At 42.8% G+C, this 19,033-nt stretch overlaps 1 protein-coding gene across 8 annotated transcripts in view; it reads left to right on the top strand.

Annotated features, from left to right (window-relative positions):
• Nucleotides 1-19,033, top strand: part of CPEB2 (cytoplasmic polyadenylation element binding protein 2) — a 130,863-nt gene that overhangs the window by 58,528 nt on the left and 53,302 nt on the right. For all 8 annotated transcript variants that reach the window (XM_077477765.1, XM_077477764.1, XM_077477771.1 and 5 more), the window contains one exon: nt 11,869-11,959. In XM_077477765.1, the coding sequence (XP_077333891.1) occupies nt 11,869-11,959 (91 nt within the window). The remainder of the gene's footprint in view (nt 1-11,868; nt 11,960-19,033) is intronic.

The following is a 19,033-nucleotide window of genomic DNA, read 5'->3' as shown; positions in this document are numbered from 1 at the left end:
ACTGCGTGTCTTTTAGAAATAAATACCAGAGTCCTTTTTAAAGAAGCCATTCTAATTCTGCACTAAGGGATATAAATAACGCAAGTGAAGTCAATTAGGTGAATGTGTATTAGGGACGGTCTGTTTAATTCTCTTTTTAGTTTAGCTATCCGTCTAGTTTGGTAAAACGTACACATCTTTTGCTCGAATGATTTAAATTTGCAGTAAATCTTTTTGTTTCCAGAGGAGCAGAAAGATGAAATTTCATGGTAGGATGAGCCGTGCTCACGGCTGTGTTTATGTGCGCAGTTGCGGCATGATGGAGATTTCACAATCCTGATACCCATGTGAACCAGGGGGCTTTTGTTGGGCAACACAAACTGCTGGAAGCTCTCGGCTGCAGTGCCTTTGCTGTACAGGCAGTCCTGGGTTACATACATCTGACTTACAAATGTGGAGAGACAACAGGAAGGGAGAGGAAATCTACCCCTAGGAAGAGAAATTCACTCCTGCAAGATTTTATGGAAAAAGGTGTCTCCGCTGAAGCTTTATCGCCAATCCTGGTTTCCACAACAACCCAATGTTTGCAATGTCACAGGGACAGAAAGCGAGGTGAAATCTTCAAAAGAGGCACGGACAGCAAAACAAATGTTACTGGGGTGTTTAACCCTTTCCTATGCTATCCCCAAAAAACAAACTTTTGGAGTTGCACTTAAAAAATGTACCTGTTCCAACTTGCATACAAATTCAACTGAAGACCAAACCTGCAGAACTTATCTTGTGTGTAACCTGGTGATTGCCTGTACACGGAAGGGACCTCAAAGGTGGCTTTATACATTCTTCAGGTCTTCATAACTTTTAGCATTTAATTTGTTTTAGCAGCTGCCTTCAATACTTACCTTCTTTGCTGTTGCTGCTGTATCTTTAGAATTTTACCTTTCTGCTTGGTTAAGCCAGCCCAAAGATTGCTACTCCTGTTACCAGCTTTTGGATGGTTCTGTTGCCATCCAAGGTCCTGTGGACATTTTTGAATGTGCTCCTGGGTGAAAAACTACGAGCCAATGCTATGACGCCGCTTGTGCCGACATGCACAGACAATAAGGAAGGAATAGATGGTGCAGTGAAATTATGGGACATGTTGCGCCGAGGAGTAGTTAGGCACACATGCTCAGTGGAATTGTGGGACATGAAGTGCCAAAGAGGAGGAACACAGCCCGGGGTAGTAGATGTGCATGCAAGGACAGTGGAGTTAAGAGACATGCCGAGGAAGGGGAACACAGCCAGTGAGCCATAGGTGGGCACTCATGCACAGGCGAAATTATGGGATATATTCCTGAGAAAGGGGAATGCAGCCAGGGAAAAAGGATGGGTCACTCACTTGGTATAATTTGAGACGTGTAGTCCTAAGGAAGGGGAATGCAGCCAAAGAGGAAAAGATGGGCCACACATACTTGGTGGTAGAATTTGAGACCTATAGTCCCAAGGAAGGCAAATTCAGCCAAAGAGGAATAGATGGGGCACTGTGCAGTGGAGAAGGAATTTAGGGGACATGTATTCCAGGAGGAGGGAACATGGGGACTTTTTATGAGCTGATGAAGGCATGTTTCTTGAATGGATGTCCAGGGAAGTGGTGCACAGGAACCTGGAGGCTGCAGTGGTAAAGACACTAAATGAAAGTGTTTCTGGACTTAAGTCATTTATTTTCCTCTCTATAAATAGAAAAAAAGTGAGTCTTTACAAATACATTAAGATTAAAGTTTTGTTGGAGGGGGATGCAAGTTCTGCCCCATTAACCATTTGGCTGCTGGTGAGGACAGCTGTCTCTTCTGGCCACAGCCAGGAAAGGTGGCAGGTGTGCAATTAATTGAATGGAAACAATTTGCATCCACATTGTTCAAACTATTTCTACATGATGTGTTGTGTTTCCAGACTGAGAGAGTTTTTTTTGGCTGGACTTTTCGTTCATTTGTTTTACTGCCGTGAATGTAGGAATATCAGTAATTTCAGGGGAAATCTGGTTCAAACAAACATTAGCTGCTGTTTTAAAGCTACGCTCCAGTGAAACGTAAGAAGATTCGCTTTTAAACTCGATCAGGAGAGACGGTTTACTTGCTGAGAGCACAAGAGGGACCTCTGCAGCGTAGCATCATGTGTGGAGAGGCTCAAAGGCACCACCATAAACATACTGAATCTGGAAGCAAATTGTTATGTAAAAATGCAGATGAAAGCAAACGTGTGCTTTGTCCATGCTGGGAAATTCAAAAGGAAAGCGTTTAAATAAAAAATGTATAGGAAGAGTTACCTTTAGTGCAGATGGTGTGTGAAAATGTTCCCTAGATCTATAGAGAAAAAGCTGAAGTTGTATGCAAATCTTTACTTTTTATGAGGCTAGCCCTATCCTTCTCTTGCCTTCCAAACCTTGCTGCTTGTCATGCAGGCTGCCCACATAACACATAATAGGAATTGGCAGTGCCAAGGTTGAGTTTAGGCTTTATTTAGAGAACACAAATGAGGGTCAAGGTGCTAAATGTCTACATGCTGTGGCCACGATTGTCTGCTATTAGAAAAGCCATTGCTGGAGTGGTCAGAGGCTCTATTCACATGTAAGCACCCAGATAAGTGGACAGAACAGCGGCTGTTCATTTGTACAGATGACGGCACCATTGCTGGTCACAGTGTGCATGCAGCTCTTCTCCACCAGCAAGAATCCACAGGCAGCCAGGAATGGTTACCCCTGTGAATGAGGCCTTCTAGGAAAAGTCTAGCTTTAAATATATGTAGAATTTGAGTATCACCTCACATAGCAGAGAAACTAATAATCAATATAGGAAAATAGGGCCAGAGGGATCTATCAGGACAGTTGCTGTAGCCGACCATGGATATATTCCCATCAAGCGGGTTATACTGGACTATCTCAGTACTGATACACAATTTTTTTTTTTTTTTTTTTTTTATGCTATAAAAAATATAATTTTAATACATATAAAGACATGTACAAAGAACAAATTAATAAAATTCAACCAATGTCAACTGCTAACGGGATCGCCCGAAAGTAGACTGTTGATGTGGGGTATAGACAATCTGGTCCTCTACCAGTTTCACGGATTAAAACCGCTTCTTCAGCAGGGACTATCTAGAAGTCAGAAAATACATGCAATAAAATATACAATAATTACATCAAAAGGAATATAATTATACAGCAAACATTGAAATAAAAAGATCTGCTCACCCAGAGGATCATACCTCAATACGTAAGCCGACTTCTAATTAAGGATATGATAATGGTAAATGGACGAGGCAATTGCGAGCCAATTAATAGGGCCCGTAGGGAGTGAAGGGACACCAATTGCCGCACAAGATAGTGGGGACAAGGGAGGCAATAGGGGGTGAACTGTGTAAAGGGGAGAGAGGGTAGGGATTGTGGAGGATGGGAAGGGATGAGGGAGGCGTAGAAAGGGGGAAGAAGGTGGGGGGGGGGCAACAAGGAAGGAAAATAAGGGGAGGAGAAGGGAGGGGGAGAAAAAGGGAAGGGGGGAAGGTTGAGGGGGAGGGGTAAGGGTGATTGGAATATGCAGACGGATTGCATAGGTATAAAAGCTCACCAGTAAGTGTGTAAAATTACCAGGGGTGGTAGTAGGTCAAGGTGAAAGGAGTAGACACTAGGAACACTACACAGTCAACCATAGTGGAGGAGATGTAACCTGTAGCAAGAAAGTGTCTATGGCTATCCAGCCAAGGGACACTGTAAAGTAATACGACCTATAGCAAAAATGGTGATCAAAATATCAGAAGACAGTGTAGTCTGAGACAGCAGCAGGTTGCAAACAAAAAGGGGGGGGCTAAATCTTACCCCAACCTCCGCACCGACCAGTACACTACCCCTGGATCCGGGCAGTAATGCACACCAAACAGATCTGAAAGACCCGTTGAGTATACTCCCCAACCCGTGCACGTTGATCTGCTACCCCAGTGACCGGCATGATCGCAGGCTGCTTCTGGTTCTCCCAATTAGAGGCGTACGTGTGTTTCCCCTGGTGAGAAAGCATTCCACTGCCTCTCACTTGCCCTGACTTTGGGCGGTCTGCCCTTAGACTGATCACGGTGCGCTTGCACAGTGCTGACGTCGGATGCCGCCCACGGGGTTTGGGCGCATAGTTAACGGGTCTTTAGCCTTCCCTCTGGCCCTATTTTCCTAGATTTACATATAACGTTGGGATACAAAGAAGCCCAAATAAAACCATTGTATAACCTTATCAGCGCTATAACACTGCTTAAAATTGAATTCATAAAAACCCAGACACGCTTACAATGTACAACAGTGAGTGTGGTGTGTTTACTTTTTTTTTTTTTATTCATTTTTTTTTTTTTAAATGACATTACAGTGAGTTTAATGTTCCATGAAAATTAATGCAATGTCATTTAAAAAAAAAAAAAACCCTTCTGCCTTTACAACCACTTTAATTTTAGGGCATTCTGCATTTTTACACATCACTTTACAAGAAGTTATGTTGCATGAAAAGGAGTGCAAAGGGATGTGTAAAAATGCAGCATGCCATAAACGTAAAGCGTTTGTAAAGGCAGAAGGTGTATTTTTTATTTTATTTTTGTCAGATAAAGAAAACCTTCAGTGTGCAGCAGCCACCCTCAGCCCCATCTCTATCCAGCGATGTATTGGCACTCGCTGCTGTCAATCAAGGTCAGTGAGACTTTAAAATCGCTAAGTCTGCCTATCAGGTGGCCCTACTCCTGACCCTGCACTGATGTACCAGTGGCGTCTGCACTACCAAGTTCATCAGCAGGGAAAGTTTCCCTGGCAGCTTTCCTTTGGTAGCATGGGGAAGCCCTGTGCATGCGTAGATGGCCATGGAAGCCAGCCAGGACTCTTTCAGGACCCAAGCCATGTGGCACATCTGCACAAGCGCAGGGAGCAAAAATTCTCACCTAGGCAAGAATTGTGGAAGTTCTGCTGTACAGTCCAAATGATAAAATATTGCGTTTGTAAGAGGGGGAGAAGGGAGGAGGCAGAGCAGCACAACATGCCCTTTAGGGTGTAGGTCCATGCCAGTGTGTTGGTGTGAACTGCGGTCAGTGATTTTCAGCTGTAAATGAACTGAATGCATCTATTGTGAATAGAATCTTTAAATAGACTTATTATGCAGGTTTTAAAATGTGCCAACAGTTTGCACATTACCTTACAAAATAAAGGGAGATCGTACATCTACAAGATGAGAGGGTTAGGAGGGCCCTGTTCTTGAGAACTTACAATCTAAAAGGGAGGGGCAAGAGAAACAAAAGCTTCCATTTTGAATGGTTTGTGTTGTGCAGTATAGGCATCTTCACCTCGGCATTCCATATTTGTTTAAAAATTATATATCTTAGATTTTTTTTCCAGTAAGACTTTACAATTTTTATCATTTTATTTTATTTTAAACTTGGCTATCACCTAAATATTGAATCGACATGCTAGTAGTTTGTGGGAAAGCAGAGAGCGGCCTCCCTGTGTCGCAGTGTGCTTGCTATTTTTGGCCTGGTAAGTAATGACGGATGCTTGTGGAGCTGCCTGTGACGTTCACCTTGAGCTGTCCTTCTCACATGGCTCATTCTGGCTCCGCCTCCCGCTGTCAGCTCGCTGCCCGTACTGCTCAGGGATGCTGCTACGTGGACATTTTGTTATGTAAATGTTCAGCCTGTGAATTGGAAAATGTCTCTGTGTAACCATTAACACAGCACAAAATTGTGCTTAAGCTTGTCCTTAAACCCGGATGTCCCTTGCTAATATAGCGGAAGGCTTTAATAAAGAAGTTATTCACATGATGCTGGCCAGATTTAATTCAGCTTTTCCACACACTTAAACAATAGGATTAAACTTGCTAGGAGCCCGGAGATTGTGGCTGCCATTTTGTGTGATAGATTAAAGCATACCTGTCATTTCCCCAGCGTAGGTAGCTATTTTGTGTGTTCAACAAATACCCGGCCCTCCCGCTCTCACCCAGATCTGATTTCCTGTGTAACATCCCTCAGGGTGGCATGCTTCTGCCAACTTGACCCCTCAGCATGACGGGCGTGTGTGTATTATTTTCACTTACTAAGAACTGCCATTGTTTCTCCACCGTGACTAACCATATAACAAAGATGGAGTGAATGTGGAAGTGAATATTTAAAGGGTTAGATTACCTTTACAACTAAACTGCCCGTGCAGGAAAGGTGTGCCTGTAGATAAAAACAAACCGTGCAGCTTTAACCGAAGTTAAATAATGCCCTTGCTGTTTTTGGAGGCCATTTACCTATCTTCTGAGGTCTGGCCGAAAAAAGCTCCCAGGGGTGGCATCCATCATCCCATCCCATCCTGTCTTGTTGCTAAGACATTGCTATGACACTCCCAATTGATTCAAACCCCTTTGAATATTCTCTTCACTCTTGCAGTACCATGTGTGGGGATTGGGAGCCCACTCCTGTAATGGGTTAGGCTGAGCAGTAATGGCTAGAAGTCTCTTGGCAGGATGGAATGATGCCACCTCTGGGAGTTCTTTGGCTAAGAGGTACATAAATGGCCTATACCTATAGCAAGGACATTATCCAACTTTACAAGCACCTCTTACCTGAATAGGCAGTTTGTTGTTAAAAGTGAACTAACCCTTCAAATCTCGGTGGCGGATGTTCTTTTTAAATGATAAAAATCGAACCATATACTTTTTTACATGTATGTTAGGGGTTCCCCCTTGGAACCTACACCGAGCGGTTCTGAAGAAGTCACTAGTTAGATGTGCTCTGTTTTCTTTGGGGCAGCACACTGATTTTAAATTGCACTCTTCAATAAAGAAGGCCGGAGGCTGCCATTTTTCTTAATGGTACCCGGCTCCATCCAAACGGTTTAATCCACAACCTCGAGGCAACGGCTAGGAAACAAACATTCTCATTCTTCCAGGGGATAAAGAAATGTGCAATAGATTCCTCCATCCAGGCTAAACAGCATTGATGTGAGAAGTCTCTGCTGCAGGTGTTGTGCCCGCTTGAATACCTGAACAGTGACCTTCTTGCATATGTAATGTGCAAATATGGTTGTTTACCATGTATATATTCAATATTAAGCTATACAGTACATGGGAACAAGCGTTTTTAATAATTTTAGATTTTTTTTTTTTTTGGTTAAAGCGGTAGTTAACTTCTCCAAATAGGTTTTAAACAATAGTCTCCTGCAGTGTTAGGCCAAAATGTGCTAGTATGCACTGCATACTAGCAGACTTATCGCTCAAATGGAGCCCTTTACCGCTGGACTGTCACTGCTCGGGGCACTTCCATGCAGGGGGTTTTTCTTCTGGGCTTCTGCTCTCCAGCCGTTTGCATGGCCAAGCCGCAAGGACATCCTGCTCTCATACATATTGCTATAGTGACACTGCTCTCTACGTGTATGGCCCACTGATTGTGCCGAGAATGTAGAGCACATGCGCAGTGATTGGAGCCAATGTGAATATCTCTTAAATAGTGCAAGTTTAGGAGCTCTTAATGGTACCTACAGGTTGTAAGGACATTAAACAATGTTCCAGCCTGGGGGAGAAAAAGAATTAAGTCAGCAGTTACAAATCCTGTAGCTGCTGACTTTTTTAATATAAGGACACCTAACCTGTCCAGGGAGCCAACAATGTCTGCACCCATCCATCGGCTCCGGGTGCAAGCGCCAGTATCCTTACTAAGGGAAACCAGAAGTGAAGCCTTGTGACTCCACAGCCTGTTTCCTACTGTGCATACGCTAGTCGCGCTGTGCTTTGAGTGGTCCCACAGACTTCTGGGACCTGTGTGTGTCTCCCAGAAGGCGAGGGGGAGAAGGAGGGTCCGCAGATGACTTGGGTCACCCTTACATGGAATTGGGAGCGTATACCTGTTTTTGACAAGTATCCACCCCCCGAAGGTACCAAATATGGCACCGGAGAGGGGTGGCGGGTAGTGTGCAGAGTCCACATTTGTGTGGGACTTCACTTTAAAGCAGAAAAAAAAGGTATTAAAATGTCTACCTTTGTTCAGCACTTCCTGGTTTTTAGTCTGGACTGGGCCCTGCTGTGTCTTGGGTTGGCTCCTGCACTGCTGTTCCAGGAGGCAGCATGTTATTAAACCGCATCTTTACTGCACATCTGCATACTCATGGCTGATTTCCATGCATGTGCACAAGTGCTGCAGGTGCTATAGTGTCCCTGTACTAGAAGCTGTTTGCAATTAAACGCATGCGCAGAAACCCACCCCCTGGCTCTGTCAGATCCCACACACCTGGAAAAGACTGACACATTCTGTGTTTGTTTTTTGTTTTTTATGGTGGCACGAAGGAGAATAAGGGATCTTTAAGCATGCTTCAACACCTTTTTTTTTTTTTTTTTTTTTTTTTTAGGCCAAGTGCCATTCTGAGAGCTCCAGCTCCACGCCCCCCTCCCATGTCTGGGGACATCACAAGTCCCCTTTCCAACCTCTTTTTGCTCTGAAAGTTGGTGGATGTTAAAAGCTGCAGTGCAGAGTAGAGCTGTGTAGACATGGTACCACGGGCTCAAAGGATGTAGAAATGCTTGGCATTATTCAACCTGAATGAGGGGAGGCATTGGATTGCTGAGTCTGTAGGGGACGGTGCTGGAGAAGGGGAGACTATAGGAGCAGCTACTTTATTGTATTAAGAGCTGTGTGGCATCTTTTTTTTTTTTTTTTTTTTTGCCCAAGCTGAACTCCCTTACAGTAGCCAGGAACGTAGTGCATTTCCACCAACCAGCATATCTAAGTTTTTGACTGTAGTAATGTCAGATGCAAAGTCGGTCTATGACTGTACTGTCATGAGACTCATCAAGTCATTTCTAGCAAAGTTCACACGTGGCAAATGCTGTAGCAATATCTTCCTTTCATTTCAAGAAGCCCAATTACGTGTTGAATGGTTTCAAATTGGATGGCTGTGTTTAAAGAATGACCTTAGCATACATAATATAGGACTCTTGTCTCAAGGCTTCTAATCTTCTACTACAATGGCCCTCTGTATTAAAAACAGCCGTGTGCTGCATGGAGTTAATAAGGATAATCTGATTATCTTTCTTTGAAATACGATTCTTGCTCAGAAATTGTTCCCTTCAAGTTCGATTTACCATTTCCACTCAACATCAACTTTTAACCACTTCAACCACCATCAACCATAACTACCTTATGAGTTTTTTGGCTTTTTTACATTTTATCATGGTTTTTTTTTTTTTTTTACCCTTTATGAGCAAACTTTAAGACTCTGCCACCAGCGATCCCGCACCTGACAAGATCGGCTGTGGCATGATCGCTAAGGGGCTGCTTGTTTTGTCCCTTTGGGATTGCTGCCTTTGTAGCTGAGGCAGTGAGATGTTGCTCCTATTGCCATTGATGACCAGCATTTCAGCCAGCGACATTCCACTGCGTGTGGCTTCAGAGGGGAGCAATTTAATAGGGTCACACAGGCAGCGTTTTTAGCAGTCCTGCTGTTGGCGATTTGTCACTAGCGGCAAAGTTGCCGTGCATTCAAAACTGGGGGATGCACATGCAGAAGATTTAGATGCTTGGTACAAATTGGTGTAGCTGTCTTCCAAAAAAAAATAGTGGGCTGATATATCTTGTTGGGGTCGCCAGCAGTGGATTCCTCTGTTCTAGGCTGTATTCCCATCTATCCTAAAATCTCACCTGCTTTAAGATTCTTCCATTCTTCTCAACAGAAAAATTGGAACCTCTCCTAGTAGCTGTAATTGGTTTAGAGACCTGCAAACTCAAGTGCAGATAGTCTTACCATTGGGATCACTGATGTAGGAAACTGCTAAGTGATTTAAAGGACCGGTCATAGTTGGGGCTCTCATACATTACTCTGGGCTGCCATTGCCTGCCACCTGCTAGTGTCTGGACATTTTTCATTCCCCTGCAACATAAACATACCTGCCCTGAAACTCCTACTGCTTCCCGAAGGTGGGGAATGGTTCCAGCACTTTATTGGAGCCTGGATGTGATGAGTATCGGGGTGTTTGGTTTAAGGTATTAGTAGACCTGTGCTTTATTACAACATTGGCATTGAGAGTAAGAGTTAGAACCTTTTTTATTTTCATTGATTTCAGACTCCCTTTGGGTGACAAGTTGAGGGAATCCAGTTCTGACCGTTGCCCCTGAAACCGAAGGCGATGGGAAATGGTCTGAGGACGCCTCCTCTGGTGACAGCTGTTGGGATGGGATGTCACTTTTTTACTTTAGGGATATTTTCTCTCACTTCTTATTGTGTCTCTAGGACTGCAATTGAAGGAAAATAATCACTGCAGTGACATAGATGTTGATAAAAAGCCATTAAAAAAAAAAATGGGCAAATTTCTAACCCACCCTTTACTCAGTCCATAAATATTTACTATGTTTCTTTACGTTGGCCATAAGATCTAAAAAGTGTTTAATATGTGGAGTAGCCACTGAAGTAACCATATGTAGGCTTGATTGTATGATTGTTAGATTTATGAATCAAAATTTTACAGGGTTATTAAAGTGGAACTACACTTCATCTGAGCACTACAAACCAAAAATGCTTTTCAATTCATTTTTAGTCTTCAACACAAACACCCCCATCCACCTAAGTCTCCACTGTTTATTTTGCTGTGAAATCACTGAAACGCCCCCAGCATTTCTGGCTGGGGCCATCTTGAGTACAGGTAAATTATTCATGCAGCATTTACTCCCTTGGATTAAATTAAATCCATCTGTCCTTGGCTCGGGCATGCAGGCAGAAGGGTGTGCTTGGCTGGGAAAACCTCTGCCCCTCCTGAAGGCTCCATCATTTGACTAGGCCTGGAAACCAGGAAGTAAATGAAGAAATGTAAAGTTTAAAACAAGTAAATATGATCTACTTTCCTATATATTTACTAATGCTAGCAGCATACAGATTTAAAATGGTCAATGTTGCTTGAAAGTCCAAATATATTAATATAACATAACAGGACCCTGGCTTACAAACTCTCTACCCAAGTCAACTGCCAAATGGCTGATCGCTGATGCTTTATTATGTCAGCAGGTTTAAAAATGGCTTTTATGGGCAGTATCAAGTTTGCAAATGTTTGAAAAAAGATCTAGGATTGTTAGCAGTCGTTCAGCAGATGATCAAATCGAAACATAAATGGGAAAGGTCTTTAAAGCAATTCATGCATGTGAAAATGTAAATCGCAATGTGCTATATTTAGAAAAGCATAATTTAATCTGATAAAATGAAGTTGTTTATCATGAAAAACTGTATTGGTGCTGTATTCTCTAAAGTGATTGTAAAGGGAATTGTATTTTTTTATTTTTAAATAAGCTTGTCATAATTACCTGCTCTGTAATGGTTTTGCACAGAGCAGCCCCAGTTCTTTTCTTGGGTTCCCTGCTGACGGCTTTCCCTCTTCTGAGTGCCCCCCATAGCAAGTTATGTGCACAGTTAACCTGGGACATTTCAGCTGTCAATCAAAAAGCTTTATAAAGGCAGGAGCCAGAGAGTGACTTACCGTTCAAAGCTCTTTTTGATGCACACAATGTAGGACATTCACCTATAGTCCTGGCCAGGAGCGTGCATGCAAGGGTGACTCCGTAGGACCCGCCAGCCACTGATTTTGTCTGAAAATACAACAGAATTTGATTAAAAGATTTCTGTCGAGTAGGGCAGGCCATACACTGGTCAACCAGGGACCAGACAAATTTTGATCAGTGTGTGGCCTACCCCAATTGACAGCGTAACATAATTTTGATGAGAGTATGGCCAGCTTAAGTATACATAATGGGGTTGATGGGCTATGTGCGGTCACTTCCACTCTTCCATGAATATTCAATGGCTTTTTATTTCACTGAAAATGAATCCTAATTTTCTTAAGAGTATTAGTCTTAACACCAAGCTGTTTTCTCTTATAGGATCGGAGCAGAATGTACGACAGTTTAAATATGCACTCCTTAGAAAACTCCCTTATCGAAATAATGAGAGCAGAGCATGATCCACTGAAGGGTGAGTCTTCACTTAGCTTTTTTTTCTATGCTAATAGTATTAAAGTATACCTTAAGCCAAAATCTTTTTTTTCTTTGTGTTTTGGGTTGAGTAGGAAATGAAACAAAATAATAGTTAAAGCCCTATCGGATCGTTTTTTTTTTTTTTTTTTTTTTTTTTTTTTTTTGTGCTATATGTCCCATTGGAGAGATTTGTCTTCACTTCCCATCTTCAAGACTAAACAGGAGGTCAGAGGAGATTTCTCCAAAGTAAAAAAAAAATACTCTACCAGACAGTTTTTACTGGAGTGTGGCCCCATTGGAAGATGTATCCTCTATTCCTGTTCCAGGCGTTACTCTGCAGCATCTGGTCACTTCCTCTGTGCATCCTCCCTACTAACTTCAGGTCCCCTTAGCAGTGTTCCTTTATGATAAGCCTATACTTATACAGTTATATGTGAGTGCATTTATTCTTTTTAGATGGTTGCGCCTTCTACTTTCTTCTTCTTTATTGCAGTTTATATCAGAGGTTTTATCCATACTTTCAGCTAGGAGGAGCAGGAAGCCATCTTAACTAAGTGACTTTGACTTTCACATTTGACTTTTAAAGTGGAAGTAAACCCAAAAAAAGGCATGCCGGGAATGCTAACTGCACATTGGCTGTGCTCTCAGCCAAACTATCAAACCATCCAATGGCAGGTGTCATAACGAATCACATGTGCAGCACCATAGCAGTTGATTAAACAGAGGCAAAGATGGCAGCTTCCTTGGCTGAAAACGATAGGGGAGTTTACTTCCACTTAAGGGGCAATCCCTTACCCCTCCTTTTTTTATTTTTATTTTTTATTATTTTTTTTCACTCTAATATATTGTTTTAACATTAAGATCTCACTAGCTGATGTGGATCACTCTTCAAAAATTTTTTTTTCAGTGGTGCTGTATGTAGCTTCAACCAGTGGAATACTTTTTTTTTTTTTTTTTTTAATGGTTTAAGGCTTCATTGCTGGTAAACGGATGTTTAGGAGCAGTTGGGTGTTGGTGTGTGTGTGTGTGTGTGTGTGTGTGTGTGTGTGTGTGTGTTTTTTTTTATTTTTTTTTATTTTTTTTTTTTTTTTTTTTTTCAGCTGCCCCTGAACTCGCCTCCGTTATCTTATCAGTACATGTACACAGGGTCGTTTATAGTAGGTTTTAGGCAGTTGCGTTTTAGAAGCTTTTTTTTTTTTTTTTTTTTTTTTTTTTTTTTTTTTTTTAAGCAAAAAAAGCGCTCAGGACGGATGTTCACAGGCGATTGACGTTTCAAATGCCTCCAACAGCTTGTAAACGTGGTAACTTGCCTTTAGCCACGTTTCATTTACAGGCGTTTTTCAGTTTTGACTACTTGGCAAAAAAAAAAGCTGCTAAACATGCCAAAACAGACGTTTTTAAATGTCTGTTACTATCTGTCAAGTTAAATGATTCTGGAGAGGGTGTAAAACATCTCATATACATTAAGCCTAAGGCTAGCAAGCTACTGCTCTGTGTGCAGTTTTCTGTGACAGACTACTACTGGCTGTGCTGTGTTTTATAAGGTTCTACTGGGACAACATAAACAGGAGGCATTGGTGCTATCCTTCATGTAGGCTAGACCAGTGGTCATCAACCCTGTCCTTGGGGCCCACTAACAGGCCAGGTTTTATGTATTACCTTAGGAAAATGCAGACTAGAATACTGCAATCGCTGAGCAGCAAATGATATCGCCTGTGATGTATTCCAGTTATCTTGCAAATCTGGCCTGTTAGTGGTCCCTGAGGACAGGGTTGATGACCCCTGGGCTAGACGGTGCTATCCTACATGTAGGCTAGAGACTTTCTTTGAGTACCTTAAACTGATTGCCTCGGCTGGTACTTGCAGATATAATCTCTATATCCAAAGGAATAAATAATCAGGTTTCACCGCATTAAGCTACTTCTACTGAGTTAGAAATCCCGTGCATGCAGGCAGGCAGCCACAGGGGCCACGCAGTGTGTTCCTGACACCTGCTGCGCACCCATCAAAGTGGAAGGCTTGAAAAAGAGCTCACACACACACACGAGTGTTCGGTAAAGCTTCTGCTTCTTTGCGTTAAGGATGAATTCACACCTGAGTGCTTTCGGCTTGTAAGACGCTCTACAGGCAAAATCACATTAATTTCAATGGCAGCCGTATACATTAGAGCAGTTTGTCGTCTGAAAAACGCCTTAAGCTCAAAAAAGAACATGAGCTTCTTTGGGGCAGATTACAGGCATTTTTCTGCTTTTTACATTGGGGACCTGCACAAAATCACGGCAAAAATGCTGTAAAAATCTCTGCAAAAACACAGTAATGCGCAGCTTTGAAGCGCTCAGGTGTGAATGCAGCCTAAGTTGTACTCGATGCTACAAGCTTAATTTTTGCCTTTTCCTGGCCGGAGAGGTTTGGAATGAAGAGTGAAGTGTACGGCATCCGGCACCTATGTGTGCAGAACCTTACTGCTTAGACTTGCTACTTATCCAGTAGTACCAACAGCAGAATGATGCTTACATTTCCACATTCAGCAATCTGAGCCAATGCTCCTTTTCTTTATTCCCGTGAAGCCTCCAAGTGGCATTGCCCTCCTACCACTGGCAGCCGGACCTAGAAAGGCCGGGTCTGTTCTTTGTGGTTGGATAAGTTGTCCAGCCATTGAGAAGACCTTCTGTCCTGCAGAAAGCTAAGGGATGCAGATTGATAAATGCTGACATTTACATGCCAAGAGGCCAGCCTTGTTTAGTGGGGAATGTGTATATGTGTTACTCCTAAACACATTCTTCTGCTAGAAGAAAGCCAGCTTTTGTGTCTAATAAGGACTCCCCACTCACTGCTCCCTTTTGAAAAGTGAACTTAATGAAAACAAGAGGACAGTGCATGTTGTGTGCACAGTACAGCCGGGCCCAGGAGAAAGTGATTGGAACGTCAGGCACGTGTTTCCCCTCTGCTATGACTAAGCATCTTGTGTATATTTTGGCACACAGAACACTCTTGTGCTCGGAACCTCAATGCCTCCTCCTCCTCCTCATTCTTCACAGCGTCATTCATGGTATACACCACCCTACACACGTCACTTGCTCCATGCTGGATTTGTTGTAAGTGCTTAAACAGGCATATCAGACTGGGGTTTTTAGAGAAGAATTTGGCCCTTTCTTTGCTTCTTTGTGGCTACAGTCAGTTTAGGTATTTGAGTCAGCTAGGCCCTAGGCTGTTCTCCCATTGGATTAAGGCTACATATCCTTTTGTAATTGTGTGTTATGGGCCCTTTCTCAAGAATATCCTTGTAAGTTGTAGTTGTGACATTCATTACAAAGGTTTTTTTCTAAATGATATTGTAGACTTTGGGGTTGATTTACTAAAACTAGCACCAAATTTTGTGCTCCTCTGCATAGAAACCAATTAGCTTCCAAGTTTTTTTATTTTTATTTTTTGTCAAAGCTTAACCATTTGCCGACCAGCTGCTGTCATACTGCAGCAGGTCGGCACGATTCCACGAACCGCCATAGCTATACATCAGCCCCTTTTAAGTGGGATAGCAGGCTGCACAGCGCGCCTGCAGATGCTCGTGACCAGCGGTCGTGATGACTGCCAGCCACAAGCGTAAACACGCATACCAGTTCGGAGAGGAGAGATCATGAGTTGCTGCGATCGCTCGCTCTCTCTCTCCACAATTAGATCACACCTAGGGAACAGTTAACCTCTTGATCGCCCCCTAGTGTTAATCCCTTCCCTGCCAGTGACATTTATACAGTAATCAATGTACTTTTATAGCACTGATCGCTGTATAAGTGTCAATCGACCCAAAAATGTGTCAAGTGTCTGCCATAATGTTGCAGTCTCGCTAAAAATTGCAGATCACCGCCCTTACTAGTAAACTAAAAAAATAAAAATGCCATAAATCGATCCCCTATTTTGTAGATGCTATAACTTTTTTTTTTTTTTTTTTTTTTTTTTTTTTTATCAAATATGTAGAATACATATTGAACTAAACTGAGGAAAAATTGCACTTTTTAAAAAATAAAAATGGGACTATTAGAGCGAAAAGTACAAAATATAGTTTTTTTTTTCCCCCCCCCCTAAAATTTTAGCTTTTTTTGCTTATAGCGCAAAGAATAAAAACTGCAGAGATGATCAAATACCACCAAAAGAAAGCTCTATTTGTGGTAAAAAAGACGTCAATTTTGTTTGGGTACAGTGTTGCTTGACCGCGTAATTGTTAAACGACTCAGTGCCGTATCGCAAAAAATGGCCTGGTCATTCAGCAGTCAATTCTTCCAGGGCTGAAGTGGTTAAAGTGGTTATACAGCCATTACGGTTTTTTATCTTCACGTAGTATAAAAACCTTAAGTGTGCAGCAGTCCTCCCAATATTTACCCGAGCTCCCTCTCAATGTGCATGAGAGGATCGGCTCTCTGGGGACTCTCCCTTGGCTAAGACAGCTGCTGGAGCCATTGGCTCCCACTGCTGTCAATCGCAGCCAGTGAGCCAATGAGGAGAGAGGGGGTGGTTTTCGTGTCCATTCAGCATCTCTCTGGAAATGAAGAAGAGAGGCTAGAGAGCAAGCCTGCTTGGTCTGGGGGGGCCTGGAGCACTGGCTGGGGGACCTGAGAAGAGGAGTATCGGGGCTGCTGTGTCTCCATTAGCGAGATCCACCCACTTTATTTGTCGTATTTACTATTGTCATCGAAAGTAAAAGAAAATATGAAATGTTTGGTTGATGCCAGAACAGGAATAGTTCTTCTAAAGGGGCACTAGTTCTGGTCACCCTGGTGTCCTTCATGTTGGAGGGGTTTTGTCTCATTTCCTGTTTTGGCCATGGGGCAGGAAGTGAAGGGAACTCTTCCCCCATGGGACACAAATGACAAAAAAACTCACAGGTTATAATCCTTTGTTGCTCTATCCAAAATTAAGAGGAAGTGTTGCTTTTAGTTTGACTTTTATATAACTGGCTTCTTTGAGTTTTGCCAAGCTAGGGTCAAGACATCGTTTACTATGAACCGATAATGAAATGTAGGCAAATGTCCGTATGCAGTTCGAAACCCTTTAGCCCCAGTTCACACATGCAGTGCAGGAAATTTAACAATCCCTGCATTGAATCGTGGGCAGATTTGCTGTGGTTTCCGCCTGCGATTTGAAAGTGCTGATGTGTGAATGACAAATCGCGGGACTCGCATTTGATATGCCATTCATTTGGATGACCCCTAAAATCGCGGTGCGGGTCTGCTGCGATTGTCACGTGATCAATCACGGCAACATGCATTGCATAAAGGTGCTACTTTTGGTTGATATAGGTTGCCATGATTGCAGCACGATTTATCGCGGTAGACCCACACCGCAATTTTACGTAGTGTTCAATTGACAGGCATCTCAAATGTGAGGCCCACGATTTGTCATTCACACATCCACACTTTTAAATTGCAGGCAGAATCGTGGCAAATCTGCCCGCAATTCAAAACGCTTACGTGTGAATGCAGTCTAAGGCCCCTGTCCCTGCACTACTTTGGTCTGACTTTGCTGCGACTTGAGGTCCATAGACCTCAAGATTACACAGGCATTGCTTCAAGTCACGGAAAAGTTGCAGGACTTTTAGGTCGCACAAGTGTTAAAGGGGCTTTACAGCAGCATCTTCTGTGGGCATTCACACCACAGTGCATAGGAGTTGAAGATGTGCGTTTTTCAGTGCTTTATGATATATATATTTATTTATTTTTAATACACATTTGGGTTGATTTACTTAAACTGGAGAGTGCAAAATCTGGTGCAGCTGTGCTTTGAAACTAGGGATGCACCGATACCGAGTATTTTCACGAGTACTCGTGAAAATGATCCAGATTTCAAAACTGATACTTTGCGGTGCGATTTGCATACGTGCAAAATTAATTGGCACAAAGGATTGCCTCACCTCCAGTCCCTCTAGTGCTGCCTACAGGGATTCTAATTAGTCAGCATTGTCACATGGACAGCGCTGACAAATTAGAAGCCATCCAGCCCATACAGTCAGGAGAGGCGAGAAAGCAGCAGGGATTTCAATTCCCCGGACCGGTAAAGCGGGTTTTCGACATCTGATAGTGGGGGATTGTAGCAGTCTGGTACAGTGAGGGTGGGGAGGAATGGGAAAGAGGGTCCAGTGGATGGCTCGAACTGCTGGGCGGAGAGAGCCGCTGGGAATGAGGGGAAGAAAGCCAGAGAGAGGTAGGAGATCAAGCCGCAACCAAAGATGTCCACAGTCAGTTGGGTGCCGGAGCTGATGGAACCCAACGTGCAGGGAGGTTTCGCTGCACCTGTGTGAACTCAAAATCACTGATATGCCTGGGTTTACACAGGGAGCGGTGAGGGAACCACATGGGATTCGGACAAAAAATCGCACCACATTCCTGTTCAAATCGCATGCAATTCTTTGCAGTACCTTTTTTTTTTTTTTTTTTTTTTTTTTTTTTTTTCCCATTCCTTTTGTATGGACACAAATTGCACCGCAAAGTATCGGTACTCTGTGCGATTTGCATCCATATAAAATGAATGGGCACAAATTGCACTGCAAATAATTGCATGCAATTTGAACAGGAATGTGGTGCGATTCCTGTCTGAAGCTCATGTGTTAACTCGGGCTTGTCTGTCATTCAGGGTATTGGTGCATACCTAATAGAAACCAATCGGCTTCAAGTTTTATTTTTTTTTGTTTTGACAAAAAAAAACCTTAATTGAACAAGCTGAAGTTACAAGCGGATTGGCTACCATGCACAGCTGCACCAGATTTTAGTCCAGTTTAAGTAAATCAACCCAATTTCTTTTTCCCTTTACCTTTTTTTTGATTAAATATTGCCCACTCAACGTAGCCCAGTGCACGTGGAATGAATGGGTCCTTAAACATTTACAGTATAAGCTGTATCTGTAGGGATCCTTAGAATATCAAAGTCTGGATATCATTTGATTCCTCCATGCAGCTCCTTAGATTCTATTATTCTATTGTGAGTAGGCCTAACCCCGCTGGCTGCCCTTTACCTCCCTTCATTTCCCTGCTGGCTCTCTGTCTGCCCTAATGAGGATTAGAACCATGGAAAATCCGATTCGGGTG

Source organism: Lithobates pipiens, unplaced genomic scaffold (genome assembly GCF_037356315.1).
Source record: "Lithobates pipiens isolate NorthernLeopardFrog02 unplaced genomic scaffold, aLitPip1_a1.2 Scaffold_13, whole genome shotgun sequence".
Taxonomy (NCBI): Eukaryota; Metazoa; Chordata; class Amphibia; order Anura; family Ranidae; genus Lithobates; species Lithobates pipiens.
Note: the sequence above shows the minus strand (reverse complement) of the source record. Positions and strands in the feature narration are given on the sequence as shown.